Source organism: Poecilia reticulata, linkage group LG12 (genome assembly GCF_000633615.1).
Source record: "Poecilia reticulata strain Guanapo linkage group LG12, Guppy_female_1.0+MT, whole genome shotgun sequence".
NCBI classification, from domain to species: Eukaryota; Metazoa; Chordata; class Actinopteri; order Cyprinodontiformes; family Poeciliidae; genus Poecilia; species Poecilia reticulata.
Window position 1 is genome coordinate 20,488,386 of NC_024342.1, and position 22,855 is coordinate 20,511,240.

Consider the following 22,855-nt stretch of genomic DNA (forward strand, 5'->3'; position numbering starts at 1 on the left):
TTAAGTGCATTGTTTTTTGAGCGGGGATGGATCCTCCTCACCGTCTGAAGTGTTGTCCAATTGACCAATCAAATCAGACGTCAGACCTTTGATCCTGCAGCGGAAGGAGAATACAACAGTGAAGATCAGAAAATGTGAGAACAAGAATATGTGTGGTTTTCTCATGCGCCGACCGCTTCCTTAACCTTTCGTATTTTGAATTTGGATCGCTTGCGTTAGCAGTCAGATACTTTTCTCTGCAGGAGCTGCAGAGGAGGTAGAAGGGGAAATTGGAGCCACACTCCCCTTTGAACCAAACATCCACGTAAGCTCCAGTGCTGTCGTAGCCTTTGCGGGCAGCACTTTGCCCGCAGCCCGGATGCCGTCGCTTTATGTGATTGTTAAATTGCAGGGTGAAGGTGTTGCACAGCTCGCATTTCACCATCTGACTGTGCTCTTCTCCAGCCTGATGGGAAAGCAATTTGAAAACATCTGAGGTTTTTAAACGTATTCACTAGAATTGTGAAATTTAGATATTGGCCAAGTGGCAGGAACGGGTTTATGACACCTCCACAATCTGAAGCGTATCTCTCTCCAAACTGAAGAATGACGGGGTGAGCAGGTCCTCGTAAGCTTCTTCGTGGTACGGGTCATCCATGTAACTCAGCTCTGACTCCTCCTCCGTAGAGAAAGGACGGAACTCCACATGCTCTGGCCAATCACCTACTGTTGTATGGAGTTGTGGCAATGGGCTGGGTGACGGCAAGTCTAAAAACGAGATTGTTTCAGATTAAAGTGCACAGTAATTGAAACAACCGAGTTTTCATTTTAGATTTAACATGCACGTCCTTGTGACTGTGCTGAAATTTTAACCTGGTCTTCGGAAAGAGGTCCTCTGCGTAGGTCCTGACCGCCGTCGCCGTGCAGGAGGAGGTCTGTTCCTAGTGAGGTGGACGTCCAAGAAGTTTTCCCTCTCTATCCAGTCAAGCCCTGGTAACAGGCTGGAAACAAAACACACCAATAGGATACCAACATGTGTAGGTGACTGGACCACACATTAGTGGAGCAGCTGCCTTGCTGTCTACAAAGATGCATAACTGTGGGTGAACAACGCTTCAGCTTTTCCTTTCTGTCAGCTACTGTAGCAGATGCAATTTGATTTCTAGCCAAGGCGGGCTGACGCAAATGTCAAAAAGTGTGGCAGCTTGGAGAGAAAATATGTCCTTCACATTGGTACCACAGCCAGGAAATGTATTTAAATGCCACACAAATGTCACAGCAGTGACCCAGTAATAACGCTAGTTAATCTAATGTTACACTCTGCAGATGCCCTGCATGCACCGATGAACATTCACTCACCTGGACATGTCGAAAGATTCGAATAGATAAAGTGACCATTTTCTGCTCAGTTCATCTAAATAATTATTTGACCTCTTGGAGGCTCTTACATTAAACTTACATGTTCATACAATAATCAAGCATGGGAAAAAAAACAGACTGTAACGTCAAAAAAGTAACTCAAGAAATTGTGATATGTTCACCATTCATTTACTTTTTTTTTTTTAAACTTTAACAAAACAAAACAAAAACACAGCCTGACTTGAATCCGTGGCTACAGAAATAATGCACACAAGGACATTTGAAGCTAAAAGTTTCATGAATATCTTGTGAATCTATCTTTTTGACTTTGATCCCTCGTTTTACAACTTATAAGTAGCGTTCATTTCTAAGAAGTTCTCTAATTTCTCACCTTTCACTTGTTTGGTTGGTGGGCCTCTCAGGACATTGCACCGTCTCTGGCCCATCAGGCGATGGGGTTTCAGCCGCTCCCTCCAGTCTTGGTGACTCAGCTGCCTGCTGGTCATCAGTCAGCGGGTGCTCTAGCATCCAACTTGCCAAGACCTCGATTGTTTGATTGTCCAAGTCGCCTGCTACATCTTGGAAGGACCACGTGGAGGTTGAAATGTCAAAGTTCCAAAAAGAAGATGCATCAAGAAAGTTTCTAGTTACTATCATCAGAGGACCATGCTAAAAGTCTGACAGACTTGAGTCTGCTCAGAGAAATATAGCATGTGGTTTAAGTTGGTGCAAAAAGAAGTGGTATTCATGTAACAAGAGCCTCTGAAATAAGTGGTCTATCAAACATTTTTGGGGATATATCAACACACAATGAACACGGAATGTAAAAATCAAAGCACATGAAGCAACAAAAAAAAAAACTGGCAACAAATACACTCCAAGAGCAGTACCTGCTGCCTCCATGGCCCAGTAGATATGTCTCATAGTGAATCCCATTTCTACCAAACGACTGGTGACAAACATTTGTGTCCGCTCTGGTGATTGAGGAGAAAATAAAACAAAGTACACAAAAAGCAAGAAACAAACCAAGCCCACAGCTCCAGTTCGAAATGTACACCATTACCCAGAGTTTGAAATAGATTGTGATACTTTAATTTGCACATTTCCATGTATTTAAACGAATTGTGGTAGTTCACAAAGAATGACATTTTTAAAGTGCTTTCCAGGTAAGCTTTTTCCTTGATAATTCAAACTAAAAATCACCTTGTCTGTTGATTCTGTCCCATCTTGAAGGGCAAATATTACCAGGGTGTAGAGACAAAGTTTCAACCCAGAAAATAACCTAAAGCTGAGGGATAGTTAATGATGATGATGATAGGATTTCCAGGCAGTCAGTAGCGATCCACTGAGACAATTGACCAAATACTTGAGAGAGTAAGGTTTTTAGGTAAGCAAATCCACATTTTTACGCAGTTTTGTTATCAAATTAAATGCTTAATTGCCCTCTCTAAACAATTACGTTTCAATTTTAACTAACTGCAACATCAACACAAATGGTGTGACAGCTCATGTTTCATATCATTGTTTTGACAGATACATTACATTTTCACCAAAAGGTTCAAAACACGGTTTAATTATTTGTACAAGATAGAGAGTTTTGACTACCTTCAGTTGTGGCGGCCATGTTTTACGCATCAGAGCGGCTTTGCTGGTCAGAACCGGAGCACAAGTTATCTGAACGGTGCCATAATTTTAGTGTTTATGAATTTTTATTTATCACAAGCAGCAATTGCTGAGGTAAATTACAAGCAGATCAAGCCACCTGCTTTTAAATCCATGGACAGTGTGTTGGTCTGCTAGGTCTCCAAGTTATGGCTGTCAGACAACATTTTACCTGTCTTGTTTAAAATGGGCAAACTGACGTTTTTAAATTTATCATATTAACTGGGAATCAAGTGATCTACTCTGTTATCACTGCTGTTGTCTCGTGCGGACGTAACACAATGCTATTAGTAAATAATCTCATTTTTTAGTCAACTTTTGTCTGCATGCTCGGTTGATTTTTGGTTTCCTTTATTTCTTCTTTTGACTTCTTTTTCAAAAAGTCGCACAACTGTCATGAGCTACAAACTCTTCACACAATTAACAGTGCAAAAAACATTAAAAGTGATAATATATGCCCTTTAAGATTTGAAGCAGAGAAGTTTTCAGTCTTTTCTAAAATAGTTCAAAATGACCACAACATAACTGACGATGACAAAAATGTGCCATTCAAGCATGTCGGCGTATGCATGCCTTTATGTGTCAATAGCGGATCAAAACACATGCTGTTTTGAGCAGCAGATTTGCTGTGACCAGTGACCAAACATTTAAGACCATGCAAAAGACATTATTCTGTTAGTCTATTCTAATCTGCTTTACACCTCATTATAGGATAGAACATAATACAAAGCCGGATCCTACATGCAAAACTGTGCATCGGTAACGTTACATCAGGATAACTTTCTTAATATAGATCGATGTTGACCCCACTATCCCTACTCCCTGGACTTGCTCTTACCCAGGCTGCTTCTGGCCTGCGTGCTGCAGGGACCAGGCTCCATGAAGCTGGTCTGCTGCTCTGTGAAGGCATCACACGCAGCAGCGCTCGCAAAGCTGAAGCACGGGGACAGCAAAGGGGGGGCGCTATCCAGGCCCGTAAGTGTAGGGAACCGAGTTAGCAACACGTGCCTGGAGGAGGTGAGAATATAGTATATGCAGTAACAACAAAGTGGAAGCTTTGAATCTTCATGTGTGCCCTGTACTTGATGTTTAATTTCATCTGCTTCTCCATTTTAAAGATGCCTAAAAATGAAATAATCGACGGTGGTTTCACTACAAATAGTTGACATTTTAGTTAAGCTATTTTTTTATTTTTATTATTGTCTCAAAACGTGATTAAGCTCAGAAATCCCAAAAAGGGCAACACTTACATTGAGTCTACTCCTGCTAGAAAGATCAAACATTCCCCTGGAGTGACTTTTAGGACATTGAATCAGCGTCAAAACTCTTATAGTTTGCCTTAACTGAGAAAAAAAAAAAAACGCTGCCATTACAGTCAGTTTTTCTGGGTTAGAACAACAAGCAGATACAGCTGCAGCCTTGGTTAAAGACAGAGCAGGTACAGCCTCTTAATCTCTTGAAATCAACAGCACAACCTAGTCTAACTCACCCATTCCCTGGACCTCAGAATAGCAGCTGCTCCCAAACGATTCTGGTCTGCAGTGATCAGTAACAACGGAAACCCTAAGTGTGGTGCTTGTTTTCTTACAATTTACTGATCAACCAATTTTGTGCAAACTCCTGAAGCAAATATTAAACCAAATTCAGTTCATCTATATTTATATGCTATTCAATACTTACTGAAGGAGGCTAATGGGAAGGAAAGGATTAAAACTTTCAAGTCCATCCACCTGCAGGTTTGTTGGCAAAGAAGATGCCAAGTCGTTACTGGAAGAGGAGGCAGAAACTCGGTTTGATTGGCCGAAGATGGCGGTGCCCTCGGAACCAGCACTGTACAACGACACTGAGCTGGAGGACTTGGAGATGGACTGAGAAGACAAGTGACGCCCTGATTCTGAAAATAAAAGATGATGACGTAGTGTCAGCAAGTCTTAAATAATCTAAGAAAAAGTCATAATTCTTGCAAACATACAGATTATAACTTCAGACAAAATCTTGAAGTTATGCAAGAGGAATTTCTCACAAAATAGTTGAATTTTGGAATATTATTGAGTTTGTGTTTTAAAAATGTACCAATAAGTAAACCAGCAAAAAATTTTAAGTAGACCAACTATAATTTTGTTGAAGTTATTTCTTAACGTTCCTCCCACTAAATAAATGTACTTCATATGTTAAGAGGTAAGAATTGTCTTTTTTTTCCATGTAAGATTTTTTGGCCTTTTACACATTACTAGTAATAGCGCAGGGCGCCATAGGTAAAAATATGTTAAATGCACCTTTGTCACCGCACTGGACGTGGAAACTACAGTCTAAAACAGTGTTTCTCAACCTTTTTTGGGCCAGCGCCCCCCAGCCTTTATCCAGGTCCCTCACCGCCCCCCACCAAAGAATTTGCAGGCTACTTTGCACTGACCATTATTTTATCATTAATATAACTATCACYATTKTAGATGTTTTGATTTTTATGCTTGTTTCTGTATTTATCATCAAAAATAATACATATAATAATATAAAAATAATACAGGCGTCTACGAAAAATGCAATGAACATTCAAGTTAAACTTGGTAGGCCTAACAGCAGCCAATCAGAGTGGAAAAAAATATTCTTGTGCCATTTTCTAGTTGTTAAATATTCCACAAAATGACCAGATAAAAAATGTTCAACATGCCAGTTTAAACTTTGAACTATTTGCAAACGACTGAGCTCTGCAACATTAAAACATGGATAGAACTATAACTACATTAATCATAGCTCTTCTTCTCTTCAGTGTTTGTCAGTTTCTGGTTGTGCAGCTCTGTGCTGCCTTCAGGAGAATGGGACATCAGAGCATCATCCATAAAACTTCACCCACATGGCATTTATTGTTCAAACCAGAGCCGTCAGTGGAAAAACAAAAGTTCCAGATCCTTTTAATGCCATACAGATATGATACAGAAACATGGATTATATCTTTATATAGACCTGTCTATTGATTTATAGATTAATAGTTTTACTGGACAGAAATTACAAAGAACAAATCTGSYTCTTAATCAAATCCTAATGAGTCAAATTGAAAGTGTCATGGAGTCGTCAGCCTCATGACATTAACACTGACATGAAAAATAATATTGAAGAAATATATCAAATCTTATTAAAAACATAAATAAGTGTTCAGTTCTTTACTGTTATGGTCTGTAAGATATATTTATTCTCAGTTGTGGTCTCAACAAACCCATGGCACTTCAACAATATTATTTTACCTTTTATCTGGAAATAGTGTCTGTTTATTCTTGCCATGCAGTCTCTGTATTAATTATTGCTCGAAAGGTCTTGCCATACCAGTTTATTCCTCTGTATTTACTTTAGTTTCTTGGTTTACTCTTGCATTTTGTTCTTCATTCATTTCTATTTAGTTTCATTCGATTAGTATTATCCTCTCTTGGTTTATTGCCATGTCCATTTTAGTTGTTTTCCTGTTGCTAGATTTATTTTATCGTTTATTGACACTCATCATCAGTAATCTCATCACCTGCTGCGCCGCCTAATCGTCATGTGTTTCACATCATGTGTTGATTTTTCACTGTTCAGCGTTGGATTCTCTGTTTTTATGCCATAATTCACGTCTAGTTCGTCGCTCCCTTTTATGACCCGCTTCTCCTGTTTCAGAGTTTTGCACAATGTGCGTGTAATTTTTTTAATCTTTTTTTTTTTAAGCGTATGGTGCAGGGCGGTCGGGAACCGTATCGATGGGGAAAAGGCAGACTGACATAAACCTTTTAAAACAACGGAAACAATTTCTGCATTCTGATTATTGAAATTTAAAAGTGTTGTGTTGTTCTATCACCCCCGTTTCATACCGGACCACTTACAGCTCCGGTGTTAACGCTATAATATGAACGCTCTCTGTCGTGGTATCAACCATGGAGGGATTTCTTTATTTCTTTATTTAAATGGGTATCATTTTTCAGAGGGATACACAGTGAGGGAGGGTATCGTGATTTTAGCTACCAGAAGCTAACAAACACTGAATAGAAGAAGAGCTGCCATCGATAACGTTGCAGYCAAGCATGATTTAATGTTACACAATACAGTTTTACCAAGTTGCTCAAAGTCTCAACTGGCATTGTTGTGCATTTAAGGTGTAAAGTTTACCTTCGACCAAACGCACCCAAAGGTATCCCGGCGCCCCCCTTTTGTAAAAATGTCCGCCAGCGCCCCCTGCCGTCCTCTGAACGCCCCCTGGGGGGTGGTACCGCCCACGTTGCTAGTCTAAAATGAATTTGATAAACTAAAATGTCAGCTTTCTGGCTAACAAACATCCATCCAGATACCTTTGCGTTCTTTGTCCTCCTGCAGTCTGCTCAGGGCTCCCTTGTATATCATGACCTGAGCTCTCTCCAAATCAGCAAGAGAGACAGTTTGCTTGATAGGACAAGGCCTTACTGCCCACTTCACCATGCTCTGCACCACATACTGCAGCACTGATCTGAGCTCGGCGTGCTCGTCCCATTGTTTACTCTTTGCCTTGGCCTGTTCGGGGACGGGGCTGTGCTGAGGAATCACAGGGGAGTTTGGAGGCTCCTGCTTGGACACCAGCAGCAAATCTGACAGTTTCTCGCAGGTGAAGAAAACCGTCAGGCATTTTAAGCCTCCAATCAGAAGATACGAGACCCTGACTGCTCTCATTTCAAGCGTAAACGCATCCATTTTCAAAGTCTGAGACGTTGATATAGGTTGAACTGAGCCGGGCGACTCCTCAGGGTCCGCCGGCTTTGCAGGAGGAGGGTCCGTCTCAGCATTCTGCTCCTTCAACTTCTTCCTTTCGTGTTCAGTCAGCCATCTTCCACCATCTGAAAAATCTTCGTCCAGGGAGCCCCGTTTCTCTTCCTCCTTTAGTACTTCCTCTGAGTATTTCCTCCTGGGAGGTAGATACGGCCCCTGCCAGCCCTCCTCCTCCAGCAGCCTCATCAAATATATCAAATCCAACAGCACCGCCGGCTTGACTCCTCCGAGGCGCGAGACGTCACAGCAGGATACATCGCACGGCTCCAGCGAGGTGATGGGAGTGTCACTGGGTGACCAAGAAGTCATGGAGCTTAGTTATTAGGAAGGATTGGAAGAAGCCACAGATACAGCATGGAGTGACACCAGGACGAATTCAACGAGGATTAATGTTTCAAGAATGAGGAGGGAGAAGCAAGGAGAAAGTAAGATCAGGGATCAAATGATGAAAATAATGTAAAATGTTAGAGAAATAACAAACAAAATGAAAAAATGCTAAGAAATTAATCAGAGTAAAGATGCTAAAAGGACTGATGTGACAACAAATAAAAAATGCTTGGCGAAAATAATTATTGTAACAAAAAAAAAACATATGTGAACACACTTAATTATAAGTTAGAGGATAAAAGAGTGAACTTTTGTGATACCTGACGGACAGATCTGTTTCCTCCCATTGAAGCTTAGCCAGGGAGCTTCCTTTTTTCAAGACCCCGAGAATAACGGCTCTGCGGCCACTTGGCTTGTGCAGGCACAGACCTCCAGCACGGAGGCCACTGTCCACTCCACCGATCACAGCCAGCGCCGGCCACACCTCGACGCAGAGAGCGGTCAGCTTGGCCTCTGACAGGGTGTGATGATGGGCGGCGGGTTTCCCCATCTCTTCGCCTGAAACGTCTTTGCCTTCCATCTCAGTCTGGGGGGGATTGATGCCTGTAGGAACAATTAAACACAGAGTAGATCAGATTAAAGAATATGTTCTTTGTGTTAACATCTTTTAAAAGGAAACTGGAGATTATAATCGATTCAGCACACCAGTTTTCAGTGAACTACTTCTAAACGAAGCATCATCTGTTCTTTATGCCAGCTATTTATGTTAAGCGGCAGATCTCATCAATAACATTAAACTTTGACATTGCAGTATATATATATTTTTACGAAAGCAATCATGACAATTGGTGTTTCTGAGTAGAACGACATATTCTCTCAACTATTGTTTTTTTTTAGAGTTTATTGACATTTCTTGAGGTAGCAGTGAACATGAGAATGAGACTGGATATTGAGCTTTCACTGGAAAAATTTGACTTGAGTACAAAACTCCTGATATTTGTGTTTAGTTTTCCATCTGTGAGCTTTATAGAAATCAAAGCCTATTTTCATTTTCATTCCTTACAAAACTGCATTGTAGCCAACGCATATTCCTTTACTAATCTAACAAGTCTGGGTATTCCCTTGTAATGACTTCCAATGAAAAAAAAAGACTGTATTGAGTTCTGCAGTTCCCAGCAAGTCTGTAATGTGACCATGCGCTTGCTGAGCTCAGGTGTTGTAAGCTGTATAAAAACATCCTCACCAGAAGCAGGAAAATACATTTTTTTACAACCAGCAGAAAAGTCAGATTTACATTTGAAAATAAATAATAGAGCTGCACATGAAGAAAGACTGTGTACTGGCAGAACTTTATAGAAGCATGTTTTCAACATTGTCTAAAAGATAAAAATATTAAAAACAGCATTTTCAAGTTTTGTTAAGGCACACTGCCTCTACCGAACGGCTCACGGGGATGAGATACCGTCTTTTTTAAATTTACATGAGAAATCGAACCTCCCTGTGTGAACTTTTTCACTGTGTGAACTGATTGCACTGAAGCAACAAGAAAGGGAACAAAAAGAATTTAAACATCAGCTGTAAGCCACAATTTCCCGGGGTTTAAATCTGCAATTACACTGTTTGTGACAGCTAAAAAGACTTAAATATCAGAATTAGATACTTTTCTGACATGATGGATGAAATTTCACTAAAGCAGAGTAACTAACTGTGCCTAACCTAAGCCCTTAAAGTCGTCTTCTCTCAGGATGACACCAATGAGCTCCAAGTGGGAATGAATGTATTGGTTAATGAGGGAGGACCAGTGATCACACTGATGGAGCCGACGCAGGAGATGCACTGTGGACTCCAGCAGTACGGTGGTCCGAGGGCTGCAGAGAGGCTCTCCGGGCAGAAGATGACTGGGCATGCCTCTCATTTGCAGGTCACGCAGAGCCACCTGTGATCAGCACAGAAATACCAACAACACTTTGTTGTCACTAATTAGCATTTACTGAACAGTACAAAAGTAGAGCCATTTAAAAAAATATATATATATTATTCTCTTCAAATGAGCTGGACATTTTTATAGTCTTAAAAAGTCTTTTTAATCAAATTTTTCTACTTGTTGAAAAGGTTTCTCAGTCATTATATGATTCATTTCAAAAACAGGTCATTTTTGAAATGACCTGTTTCAAAACAGGTCATTGTTTTGAAACATTGATATGAAACATTGTTTCATATCAATATTGTTTCATATCCCAATATGAAACAATATTGGGATCAGAACCGCAGTCAACGCAACGTAAATGTGGGAGGCAAAATAAGATAAATTAATACAGATATTATTAATAATAATAAACAATTATGTGTTTTTGTGCCATCATTTCCTAAAAGATGAGGGCTCAGTGTAGTTTCGTACCTTCTCTCCAGGATTACTGCTGTAGAACAAAACACACGGGTAAAGTTCAAAGGCTACAACGCCCTCAAATGCCAGCTTTGGCTCCTATAAAAAAAAAAGTATATATATCAGTAACTTAACAAGCAGGAAAAAGCAATGTGATTGAAAAGAAATTTATGAACACAGAATTATTATACGATTAAACCTTATCATTCTTTGCAAAAGATATAGTATGGGCTTCCATGTCCAGGATGCAGGTGATGGTGTCGCCCTGGGTGAAGGAAGGAAGCGTTCGGACCAGCTCCCCGCCGTGGTACAGGTTGCCACTGTAAGCCCGATACAGCCACATGTCAGTGGTGGTGTGGTGGTTGTGATCTCTGACCGGCCAGCGTGAAACACCGATACACGTGCCCTCGTTTCCTCTGTTCTCTTTGGTAATGTAAAACTGCGGAGGCAAAACGGACGACGCGCGTTGAATAACGGCGTCAGGATAAAAATCTGCTCACTGGTCGGTTAAAAGATTTACTTTTACCTTCCAAATGAAGCACCCAGAGGTAATGCCAGTGGTTGCCAGACCGTAGCCTTTTCCGACCGAACCGTGTGACAGGATGTTCCCGCTCTCCAAAGAACAGCACACTATCTTGTCTGGGTCAAAGGAGAAATCTCCAATGGGGATACATTCATCAAGATTGCCAGGACTCTGCAGAAGAAAACGGATACAAAGTAAAACATACAATAAGCAAGAAAGAAGGCACATGGCAGTAAAACGGACAATGAAGCTATACGTGCAGAGCTAAGAATGAATAGATTCCATCATTTAGAATGCATTTTAAACATGATTCACTCCTTTGTAGAGTGCAAATCTTTAAAGGACATATTTCACTCCCATTATAAGCAACGAATAAGTAAATAAAAACACTGAAAACTACATTGCAACATTGTAATTTAAAGGGCAGACTTCAATCAAACACGTGTATTTAAAAAGCGTTTATACCGCCGTCTCTTTTTCAATCGTCTCTTCATAGCTTCGCTCCGCATGTGGCTCCTCCCACATGTACACAGGCAAAAGCTGGAAGAGTTGTTCGACGATCTAAAAGACAAGAATCAGTCGACATCATAGCTTATGAGAACATCCAACAAGCATTTCCTGTAGAGAGTTCAATATTATGCAGAGTTAGTTCGGCTGAATTTTTTTTAAATCAACATTTTGTTTTCAACGTACCTGCTGAATCTGAACCGGCTCGGAACAAGCGGGTAAAAGCCTTTCTAAGACGTGGAATGCCAACAGCTTAGTGCGGAGATTCTGGAAGCACAGAGATCCTAAACAGAACAGAGTGGTGTCGTGACGCACTGCGACTAATATCGATTCCGGTTCATATTTTTCAATGACCCACCTGAAGAGCACTTGGGTGAAATAATGGCCATGAGTGGTTCGATCCATTTGACGAAGGTGGAAAGTCTTTCCATTACTCTCAACGACAAGACTCGCCGCAGAAACACCAACAAATCAGCAAGCTGAGATTCAGTCACCTTGCTGCTTTCTACTAAAAACCAGCAAGCAGAAATGCTCAAGAGAGGTTATATCTAAAGCAGACTGTATGTGATTTGAAGGTGCTTTAACTTGCAGAATTGGTTTCCTATTTCTAATTTACCTCACCAAGTTTTGTGCTCCTGCTGTTGGAGTCCAGATCGGCTGCTAATCTCTCCGCTATCTGTTGCTGGTGGAGATTTTGCAGGATGTTCAAAAGCTGCTCACACATGACCTCCATTAGAGCATGGGATACTTCCAAAGGTAGAGAATCCTCACAGGAGCTTTGGGATCGACACGACACAAAGTAAAAGACGAATACCAATGACGGTTTAGGAACATTATTTTATTTTTTTTCAGGCTTCAGAGTCTCACCTTGCAGCTACTGTCAGTATCTGAAGCAGGCGGGCGCAGGCTAGTTTGACCGCCCCGCTGAGAAGCATCGATCCAGAGGTAGATGCAGCCAACCAGCCCTGGTTCATCAGTGCACAGCTGTTGTTGGTCAGCATGGAGAGGATTTCCAGGATGCCACATTTGATAATCAGCACCAGATCCACAGGTTGGTAACAAAAATTCAGTGCAAACAAGGTGGCCAGGATGAGGTGCTGGGAAGATCCTGAGAAAAAAAAAAAACACAACAAGTTTTAAATTTCAGCTCCTGGAGGAAAAACTCCTTAATGAAAACTTGGTGTGTCACCCTAATCAGGGATTTGTTTTATTTTTTTCCGCTTTAGGTTATGGTTACATTTGGAAATGTTTCTGTAAAGTCCTAAATTTGGCTAATAAAAATGTGGCTGCTAACAAATTCAAGAAAGTATTTACTACACGTTGCACTTAAAAAGCAGACAGGATCAGGTTTTTCACAGGCAACTGCAGCTGCATGTTTCTATTCATCTTCCTTTCTTGCACTCCAAACACGCACGGGTATAAATGCTCGCTGTGCTCCCACCAGTAATATTTGGCAGCCTTCAGCCTTTTACAGACGTGTTAGAGTAAAAGGTAAGGGCAAAAGAAATAAAAAAAACAGAGGCATCTATGCCTGATAACTGAACGTATAAAGCTAAAAATTAGAATGACTCATTGAAAAATAACAGTTTAATTTCCCAAGGGAAATTGAACTAAAATGCAGCAAGACAACTGCATTTAAATTTCATTTAGTTCATTTACACAGCACCAAATCACAACGTGCTTTCTCAAGGCACTTTATACAAAAAAAAGGTCATTTCAACATGATCATACATACATTTCAACTGATTCTAGTTTTCAAACAATGGAGTCAATTCCAGTTGAGTATTTAGATTGGCTAAAAAGTTTTACTTTTATTGAAAGAAACCCAGCAGATTGTTTTGGAGTCATTGTCTTGCAGCGTTCACAACTCCTGGACGAGCACAAAGCGACAGCGGACACTCACCTGAAAATAGCCTTTATGCAAACTGCTTTTTAATGTTCAAATTTGATTTATTGCTCTGATCAAATATTCTAATCATTCTCAAAGATTAGAATAAAAGTAGAGTACTTGATGGCGGGGTCCTTGCTCAGTTGATTCCACTTCCGGTACAGTTTCCTTAGATGTCATGTTTTATTACTGCTTTATTCTTACTAATAATACTACTACATTTAATATTTAAATATGAAACAAACTATACTGGATACCTGGATGGGCCTTTTCCAACTGGACTCTCAGTCTGAGAACATGCACCACTTGCTGGTAAAAGGTATGGGCTGCAGATTTTAGTGCTCTCTTTGTCTCCACAGAAGCTGCATTAATCCCACACTGGGTTGACATAGGAAGAGAAGCTAATATTAAAAATGTTGCTATTCAAGCAAATCCTCAGATACCCAAAGCGAACACAACATTTGAGTTGGTAAGTTTAAAGACTGCACCATGTAATGCTGGGTCTCGTAATGGACTCCTGTGTGAGAGCCGATGATTTGCGTTCCCAAGGAAAAACATCCAGACAGGAACTGGAGCTGCACGGACTGGAGCAAAGCAGGAAAGTGCAGGGAGACGGAGGATCGAGTGTTCTTCTCTTCCATCTTACACAGGAAGGCAGACATCTGACATAAGGCCTCCAGACGCATCTGATCAGAAAAGCAAAGTTAGGCGTTAGCTATCTTACAGCACTTTAAGCCTACTTCAGCTCCTGCGTGTATATCTCATTCGCAGGGATTGTGTGGGTGTGTGAAAGCATAAATGAGATTTCACAGCATGTAAATGCAGCAGCAGAAACACATGCACACAGGGTGGCTGCCTTTAATCATCACAGTGAAACCCTCTGTGAGTGCCTTAAAACCACTCACAGAGGGCTTATATTGTTGTAGAGACACAAAAAAAAAATCTCGCTCACCTCAGCTCGCTGTTGCTGGTACATTATGGCTAAAGTGATGGATTTCGGATCTGCCTGCCCACAACTCTGTATTCCAGGATAGGTCGGAGAGGAAGGTGGGAGGGTCAAGCCTCCACAGGTGAAGTGAAACACCTGGTGAAGAATAGGCAAAGTGTTGTCGCTGCTGCGGGACATGGAGCCGCCCGGGCTGATGCACTGCCGCAAGCGATCCCAGGCTTCTTTCATTATCCCCAAGGAGCACAAAGGTAAACCTGAAGTGGACAGAACAAAAGTTTTACCAAAGGTTTACATACACTCATCATTTGGGGGCTTTTAACTACTTATCTCAGTGTTTGTTTGTTTTAGAGTTGAAAAAGCGAAACAAATGTTTCACATTAGATGATTGTATAATGCATTTATAAGATTCAACTACATCCTACAACATTATTCCAACCAAGCTTAGAAGAGATCATCCTGTCTGATGACACCTTCTGCACTTTAAAGCATAATTTCAACAAAATCATGTTCAGACTTAAACATTCTCCACTCACCCATTTTATTTGCAGAAGACCCAGGGGGGTTCTTGGAGAGGTCAAACTAAATCATATGGGAAACAACAAACAACTGAAGTAATAAGAAATATCAGAAGATAATGGAGGGGAAATATTCTCTCAGCAGACAGATTACCTGCTTTCTCCCATGAAGAGACACAGTGAAAGACTCTGACGATAACCTCCTGAAGGAGGAAGGGATGATGCAAATGCTTACTTATCCAAGAAGCATTAAAAACACACACACGGCACAGTGCAAACTCTACCTTGCAACAGTATTCACAGCTTGATTATCTTCCTCTTCACTGGGCTCTATCCAAGCAGGCCTGACTCCCAGCAGAAGGAAGAGGCATCGGGATATCACCAGCTGGCAGGCGGCAGGAAACGACAGACCTTCATCTGATTCACAACGATTTTCCCACTGTTGTTTGGGATCCGGCTGCGTCTCCGGGCTGACCGGGCTCTCCATGCTGCTGGGGAGGGTGGAAGTGCCAAATGACTCATAGACCGTCACATTCTGCTGCACTTGCATGGCCTCCCGTGTGGCCATGAATGATTCCAGGACTTCTGCAGAGGTAGAAAACATTCGGGATTGTGGTCAGTGTACCGTGTTATTGTGCAGGTTGAGTGTCTTTACAGGAGAAAAAGCAATAATCAGTCCGGACCTGACAAGTACATTCGACTGCTGCTAAATCGGTCATCTTCCGTCAGCTCTTCATGGTTGTGGTTCGCAGTCGGTGTCGGGGGCACTTGCACCTCCCGGTTGCAGTAACCTACCGGCTGCTGCTCTTGATCTTTTCCGACTTGCTCCATGGACATGCTCGGCTCTTCACTGTCAGCATCGGGACTTTGGGGAGACTGAGAGTTCTGCATTACACCGGAAAGAAAATGCAGATATATATATTTTTTCTTTTGTAGATTTAAAAGATTTTACATCAGTTCATATTGTTTGTCAGTGAATTTTTAGTAATTTTACCTGTTTGGTGGAGTCTTGCCTCTGAGTCATTTTTGGAGCATTTTTAAGAGCCAGAAGAGAGCTTCTTAGTTTAAAAACTGTTTCATAGACCTCAAACAGCATCTCAGAAGGTTCATGTCTGCTTCAATAAAAGTGGATAAATGGAGAATGTTAACAGATTGCTTTGCAAGCTCCTCATCGCACATTAAAGTGGAGCTACCTGTGGACAAACACAACACTTCAAATGCGAACTGAAGAAGGAAAGGCTTAGAGTGATTTAATGTCAGACACTGAGAAAAATTTTTAAATATTGACTAAGCGGTCAAGTCATTGATCAGTTAGAGACTCTGCATCACCAAATGATATAACTGACATCCATACTGTCATTCACCACACGACATCACCAAAATTTTGTTTGGTAAGTACACTGATATACATGTCCTTCTCAAAAAATTTGCATATTGTGATAAAGTTCATTATTTTCCATAATGTAATGATAAACATTAAACTGTCATATATTTTAGATTCATCGGACACCAACTGAAATATTTCAGGTCTTTTATTGTTTTAATATTGATGATTTTGGCATACAGCTCATGAAAACCCAAAATCCCCGTCTCAAATAATTTGCATATCATGAAAAGGTTCTCTGAACGAGCAATGAACCTGATCATCTGAATCAACGAAGTAACTCTAAACACCTGCAAAAGATTCCTGAGGCTTTTAAAAACTCCCAGCCTGGTTCATTGCTCAAAACCGCAATCATGGGTAAGACTACTGACCTGACTGTTGTCCAGAAGGCCATCATTGACACCCTCAAGCAAGAGGGTAAGACACAGGAAGAAATTTCTGAACGAATACGCTGTTTGCAGAGTGTTGTATCAAGGCACCTCAGTGGGAAATCAGGAAAAAGTGTGGCAGAAAACGCTGCACAACGAGAAGAGGTGACCAGACCTTGGGGGACCTGTGGAAGCAGTGGACTGAATCTGGAGTAGAAACATCCAGAGCCACCGTGCACAGGCGTGTGCAGGAAATGGGCTACAGGTGCTGCATTCCCCAGGTCAAGCCACTTTTGAACCAGAAACAGCGGCAGAAGCGCCTGACCTGGGCTACAGAGAAGCAGCACTGGACTGTTGCTCAGTGGTCCAAAGTACTTTTTTCAGATGAAAGCAAATTTTGCATGTCATTCGGAAATCAAGGTGCCAGGATCTGGAGGAAGACTGGGGAGAAGGAAAGGCCAAAAGGCCAGGAGTCCAGTGTCAAGTACCCACAGTCATTGACGGTCTGGGGAGCCATGTCAGCTGCTGGTGTTGGTCCACTGTGTTTTATCAAGGGCAGGGTCAATRCAGYAGCTATCAGGAGGTTTTGGAGCACTTCATGCTTCCATCTGCTGGAAAGCTTTATGGAGATGAAGATTTCATTTTTCAGCACAACCTGGCACCTGCTCACAGTGCCAAAACCACTGGTATTACTGACCATGGTGTTACTGTTGGCCTGCCAACTCTCCTAACCTGAACCCCATAGAGAATCTGTGGGATATTGTGAAGAGAAAGTTGAGTGACGCAAGACCCAAAACTCTGGATGAGCTAAAGGCCATCGAAGCATCATGGCCTCCATAACACCTCAGCAGAGCCACAGGCTGATTGCCTCCATGCCATGCCGCATTGAAGGCTGCAAAATAATTCCTGACCAAGTATTGAGTGCATAACAGAACATAATTATTTGAAGGTTGACTTTTTTAGTATTAAAACACTTTTCTTTTATTGGTCGAATGAAATATGCAACTTTTTTGAGACAGGAATTTGGGGTTTTCATGAGCTGTATGCCAAAATCATCAGTATTAAAACAATAAAAGACCTGAAATATTTCAGTTGGTGTGCAATAAATCTAAAATATATGACAGTTTAGTTTTTATCATTACATTATGAAAAATAATGAACTTCATCACAATATGCAAATTTTTTGAGAAGGACCTGTATGTGGAGTTATCTGACTCACTTGTCCTGCCAGCAGGCCTCATTCTGCAGCCCCGTGTGTTTCAGGAGAGCAGCAAGGCTGCAGCGGCAGACAATGGGCAGCAGGTAATCCTCACAAGAACCTCCATTTTCCCATTCTGGTCTCACAGAAAACACAAATGAGTTGCAATAACGTCAAAAAAAAAAGAAAGCGAATCAATCAAAACCCTGATTCTTATTACACAAATAAGAATACGTTTACACAAAATAAAGATACATGTGAGTAAGATTACCTTTACTGAGAGCGTACTCCTCCATCTTCCACCACATGACGCCAGCGAGTCCCCTGGTGGAGCCCAGGGCCAGCTCCAGTAACGTCCGGGAGTCCTCAGTTAGATTTAGCTCCATCTGTCGGGCGTCGCTGTTGCCCAGCAACACGACCTCGGTCAGCCAAGCCATGGTGGAGTCTGCAGGAGAACGTATCGCTTAACGCATTTATGAAAACCACAGCTTGCATCAGCATTTACAGCCGACACTACTCACTCGTATGAAAATTTAATGGACATCTAAAACATTTAGAGGCATAGGGGCATTATTTGGTACGTCTGAGACGCCTCGTAGTATAAAAGAGGTAACATCACATAAAGAAGTTGATTTGCAGAAAATTCTGTACTACCAGTACTTCCTTATTTTCTAAGTTGAAAGATTTGTTGTTTTAACAAACAGATTACAGGCACATTCATATAAATAAAACAAATGATAAAACAACATGTGCTCTGCGCAAATTACGCATTTAAAAAAAACTGAAGAATAAGTTCAATAGTTTCCTACCAAGCTGTTCAAAGTCCATCTCCAGACCATTCCTGAGGAGGACGTTCGATAACCACGTCTCTGACATTTTCTCATGGAGGGAAGGTGGTGGGCCTTGCACCATACCACCGAGGCACCGTCCAACGGCCAACGCAACAGACCGCTCCAGGTCCAGTATCCAAACCCATCTGCACTCCTCCTCCTGTTGCTCCTTTTGCTCCTTTCCAAGGTTTGGGTTTTCCTCGCTTTTTTCTACAAGATAACTCTTGTCTTTATTAAACTAGATATATATGTATCAAATGAAATGACAGAGAAACCTATAGTGATAAAGTAAAGGGTCACTGAACTGACCAGAGGAAGCTTTCTGAGGCTCTACTCCCAGTTCTTGATCCTCCAGGAGGGACGTCTCAGGCAGCAGGCTGGTCAGATCATTCAGGTGCTCCAACAACGACATCAAATGGTTCAACAGAGGCTGAATGGTGTCCAGTGGCAGCAGCAGCAAGGAGTACATCATCTGGCATAGCAAGCTGCCCGCAACCGAATGGTACAACACAGCTGGGACCAAAGGTGAGACAAAAGAAGATGATTAAAGTCATTTAGCACACTACACCTACTGTGAAAAGAGAAAGAGTTCTAACACCAAATCGAATAAGCTTCAACAACAAATTTGGTCTTGCTTTTATTCTTACTATGCAGCTTTTTAATTATCTGTTTGTCATGGGAGCTCTTTTTCAGCAGCTTAGTGGATCTCTTGACAGTCTCAGTGGCACAGGGAAGCAGCAGGCAAAGATGCTCACGCAGCAATGTTACACTGCCGTCATCCTGCCAGGAGCAGAAAGAACCGCACTGTTATCCACGGTTAACAAAAATAAAAATGACAATGCTTTATCAAAGACAACAGGGCAAAAAGAAAAAAATATATGTAAATGAGCATTTCTGGATGTTTATTCCAGTAACACTGGCCATTTGAAATGTACACACACTGAGCAAAATGTGTTTAACCTCTGGCCATTAACTACTCAAACTTGCAATCTATCAGGGAGGACTGATAATACAACTTCAATAAGTTTTAAAACCAAGGATTAGATGCACAAGTTTGAATTTAATGTGGATCCCCAATGGGTTAAAATTAGACATAAATGTTCAAATACGTACATGCAAGACAACTAACATTTGAGGTAAATGCTACGAAGTAGCGTTTTGACCACAAATGTTTGAGAGTAATTAACAAGCCTTTGTCATAATTCTACAAAATAAAATTGCATTTCACACCTACAAAAGGTAGAGTATCCCTTTAAATGGTCAAAGTTCGAAAATAATTTATATCCACTAAGCTTATGCAAACTTCTGGAACAGCAACTTTTTGTTGTTTTGACTGTCTGACTGATTTAGTTTCTTACCTCAGGACTGGACTGAATGTAGCAGTGGGCGAGCAGGTGTTTGTGAAGTCCTGACAGCAGCTGGTGGAACTGAGAAGGAGGATCATTTTGTCCCTCTCCACCTCCACACAGCTGTTTATCACTGTTTTTCTCCAGTTCTCCAAACTGCTGCTCCTGTATGAACACATGTAGGCAGACGCGCGGCAAAACCACTGTCACGTTAGCGCACTTACGTTGCATTTTTCACAAAACTGCTGTTCTAATTGTTAAAAAACTTATTTCAAAAGATTAAAAGATTAGTACATAAAGAGCAGTTTCCCTTACTACATTACTGTAACTATCAGAGCTACATTTTGTGATTTAAGTTCTACACACATGAGGTCCTTGAATTCGTACCGTATAGAAGCCGATGCTGAGCAGCAGCGTTCTCAGCAGGACCTCCGCCAAGTGCAGCGGGTCGTAGGCATCAACTGAGGTGGAGGAGGAGGGAGGTCGGCCCGATGCAGCGGGCGTCAGCGGCGGTCCGAGGCCCGTCACCTCTCCAAAATTGCTGTAGCCTAGCAGAGAAGCTACATGGCTCTGATCCTGAAGGCTGCTGAGGACCATGTCTAGCTGCAGCCGCTTTGAACAGACACAGGAAGGCATGTAGAGGAGCAATAGTTTTCACAGTTACATATTTTCGCGTTGTTCCAGCATTCTTTCACACACCCAGCCAAGCAACCCTCCAAATTGATAAAGCGAGAATCTCCAGCTGTATCAAGCCAGATAGCCAAAAAAAATAAATACAGTAAATGATTGAAGAAGCTCAGCCATTATTTTCCTCCATATCTCCAAAGATGACATAATAAAAATATGTCGTGTTCATTTGTATTGAACCCTGTTTTCGCGGATACCCCAAAATAAAATGATGACTATACGCCCAATAATTAAATGTTTCATTATGATACTTATACATACCTGGCCTTTGGAGAGAATATTTAAACTCTGTGGGCCTTGGGGAAGGAGGGAGAGGAGCAGCTCAGTTCGTTCCCTGAGAGGAGGCAGCAGCAGGGAGGCACCAATGGACAGTGTGTTTAAAACTGCCTGTGTAGCACCAGAAATACCCCAACAAGAACAGACAAAACATCCAATATTATCATTAATGGCATGCAATAAAAACTCTAAATTTAAAAGCACAAAAACCTCTCAGCAAAGATACTGCACAAGCCGAAATCTGGCCTATGGAGGGTATTTGAAATGTGGCCTCTGTCGTGGGACATTAGCAGGATATCTTTTGGCTGTTGTAAGTAGTGAGGCACTACCACTAATAGATGCTTCAAGCTTATCAGAAACATTTTAACCACTATTTAATGATCTGCTCCTTCTAATGTTTAAAAAGAAACTAGGTATGACGAATATGCCTCCATTGGAACGATAAACTATTAAAAGGCAGAGCTCGACTTTGGTGGGTGTTAGTGATTTTCACCCACATTGACTTTGGACTTTTGCAGGGGAAAAGTGACTGGTGCATCCGATATCAGGATGTCAGGAAAATATGTAACTGCTGAAAATTCAAATCACAAAATTGATGGGCATTAATTCACTTTTCTTTTTTTTCCGTTACATATTATCTCTCCTCTCTGAGATTTAGTATGTCAGTCACTAAAACTATACATCTAGTAAGGGCATTAAGGGCAGTTAGTTCATCCAACAATGTTATTGATATGCAGTTTGAATCCATGATATAATCTCTTTGGCTACCGTTTTTTTCTTTTTTTGCAATGTTCTACTCACTGATATTATAACGAAAATATTGTGCATCTCAAAACTATATATTTGAACAAAAACTCAGATAATTTACTTGTTGTATGGACTCTGGTATGTTGGTGTCTATGAGCCTGAACAACAGATTTCTCAAGGGCCTGCCCTGAGCACCAAGAACCATGGCTCCTGTGCCACCTGCGTGAGCCAAGGACAAGTGGATGGACAGCAGCTTCATGCACAGCAGAAGGAAATGATGGTGATCCCTGAGGAGCAGACACAGACAGCTTTAGAGGAGGGGATTAAAGGAGCAAGCGAGAAAATGTGACTGTCAACGTGCACACGTGATAGAGGTGAAAAACTCTCTACATGCTCTACTTCAATCTCTTATGCTTCTCAAGATTCAAATTTCAGAGCTTTCAACAGATTTTATGACATACTGCATAGCTGAGTGGGTCAAATTTCAATCAAGAAAATATATTCCTGAAGTTTGATTGTAATTCAGGGTTTTTTCACGTCACTTTTTTTAGGCCCTTACTTCGAACAAGTTTTAAAAGGTATGCAACTTAGATTTGTAAAATCTGGTATAGATCATCTTACTGGTTCTGTGAAGCACAGTTTATGATCTATTACAACTTTATTTTGTTTGTCAAAACTAAAAATTGCAATGCTTGAACAACAAGATAAGTTTTTTTCTAGGGGCAAAAAATGAATGTGACTTGTTTCAGTAAACTAAATAATAATTTAAAAAAAAACATTTGTGGTGTGGCAAATCATTGAGAAAATCTAAAAAACTTTATTTTTCAGAAATTCTGTTCTTTACATGGGAAAGGTCTAAGAAATTCTGGAAACCCATCAGTTTTTCTAAATATAAAATGTTATGTTTCCCATATTTATCCAGCCTTGGATAAAATCAAATTACATACTTTTGGAGGCTTTTTAAGCCTTGTATGCTTTGGTCACTGAACATAGCAACAAGTTAACCTCATACCTTTTAGACACAAATGGAGCCGGGGGTGTATCGTTACCGATGCCATCACAGTACATTTCTAGGAAGTTGCGTAAGTAGGTGAAAGTGCTTTCCTCCAGGTCGACACAGAAGGGTCTGTGCCATGCCACTAGTTGCCTGGACAAAGAAACAAAGC

The 22,855-nt window shown here is 41.2% G+C and overlaps 1 protein-coding gene across 8 annotated transcripts in view; it reads right to left on the reverse strand.

Moving 5' to 3' along the window:
- The window catches only part of LOC103473888 (probable E3 ubiquitin-protein ligase HERC1), a 49,602-nt gene that overhangs the window by 15,626 nt on the left and 11,121 nt on the right, over window positions 1-22,855 (reverse strand). For 3 of the 8 annotated variants that reach the window (XM_017307852.1, XM_017307855.1, XM_017307851.1), the window contains 37 exons: window positions 22,702-22,836; window positions 21,811-21,976; window positions 20,928-21,053; window positions 20,367-20,591; window positions 19,992-20,144; window positions 19,281-19,413; window positions 18,943-19,146; window positions 18,613-18,843; window positions 18,075-18,248; window positions 17,825-17,939; window positions 15,848-15,968; window positions 15,537-15,738; window positions 15,138-15,438; window positions 15,008-15,056; window positions 14,872-14,917; window positions 14,342-14,592; window positions 13,878-14,075; window positions 13,647-13,767; window positions 12,369-12,609; window positions 12,123-12,277; window positions 11,860-12,009; window positions 11,688-11,785; window positions 11,460-11,555; window positions 10,998-11,165; window positions 10,671-10,910; window positions 10,487-10,570; window positions 9,805-10,024; window positions 8,409-8,691; window positions 7,311-8,074; window positions 4,681-4,894; window positions 3,839-4,008; window positions 2,229-2,312; window positions 1,730-1,916; window positions 853-980; window positions 548-747; window positions 186-445; window positions 42-94 (listed from right to left, as the gene is read on the reverse strand). In XM_017307852.1, coding sequence (XP_017163341.1) covers window positions 42-94; window positions 186-445; window positions 548-747; window positions 853-980; window positions 1,730-1,916; window positions 2,229-2,312; window positions 3,839-4,008; window positions 4,681-4,894; window positions 7,311-8,074; window positions 8,409-8,691; window positions 9,805-10,024; window positions 10,487-10,570; window positions 10,671-10,910; window positions 10,998-11,165; window positions 11,460-11,555; window positions 11,688-11,785; window positions 11,860-12,009; window positions 12,123-12,277; window positions 12,369-12,609; window positions 13,647-13,767; window positions 13,878-14,075; window positions 14,342-14,592; window positions 14,872-14,917; window positions 15,008-15,056; window positions 15,138-15,438; window positions 15,537-15,738; window positions 15,848-15,968; window positions 17,825-17,939; window positions 18,075-18,248; window positions 18,613-18,843; window positions 18,943-19,146; window positions 19,281-19,413; window positions 19,992-20,144; window positions 20,367-20,591; window positions 20,928-21,053; window positions 21,811-21,976; window positions 22,702-22,836 — 6,746 coding nt within the window. Of the gene's footprint in view, window positions 1-41; window positions 95-185; window positions 446-547; window positions 748-852; window positions 981-1,729; window positions 1,917-2,228; window positions 2,313-3,838; window positions 4,009-4,489; window positions 4,537-4,680; window positions 4,895-7,310; window positions 8,075-8,408; window positions 8,692-9,804; window positions 10,025-10,486; window positions 10,571-10,670; window positions 10,911-10,997; window positions 11,166-11,459; window positions 11,556-11,687; window positions 11,786-11,859; window positions 12,010-12,122; window positions 12,278-12,368; window positions 12,610-13,646; window positions 13,768-13,877; window positions 14,076-14,341; window positions 14,593-14,871; window positions 14,918-15,007; window positions 15,057-15,137; window positions 15,439-15,536; window positions 15,739-15,847; window positions 15,969-17,824; window positions 17,940-18,074; window positions 18,249-18,612; window positions 18,844-18,942; window positions 19,147-19,280; window positions 19,414-19,991; window positions 20,145-20,366; window positions 20,592-20,927; window positions 21,054-21,810; window positions 21,977-22,701; window positions 22,837-22,855 lie in introns of all 8 variants that reach the window. The other 5 variants (XM_017307853.1, XM_017307854.1, XM_017307856.1 and 2 more) reach the window with 5 other exon arrangements.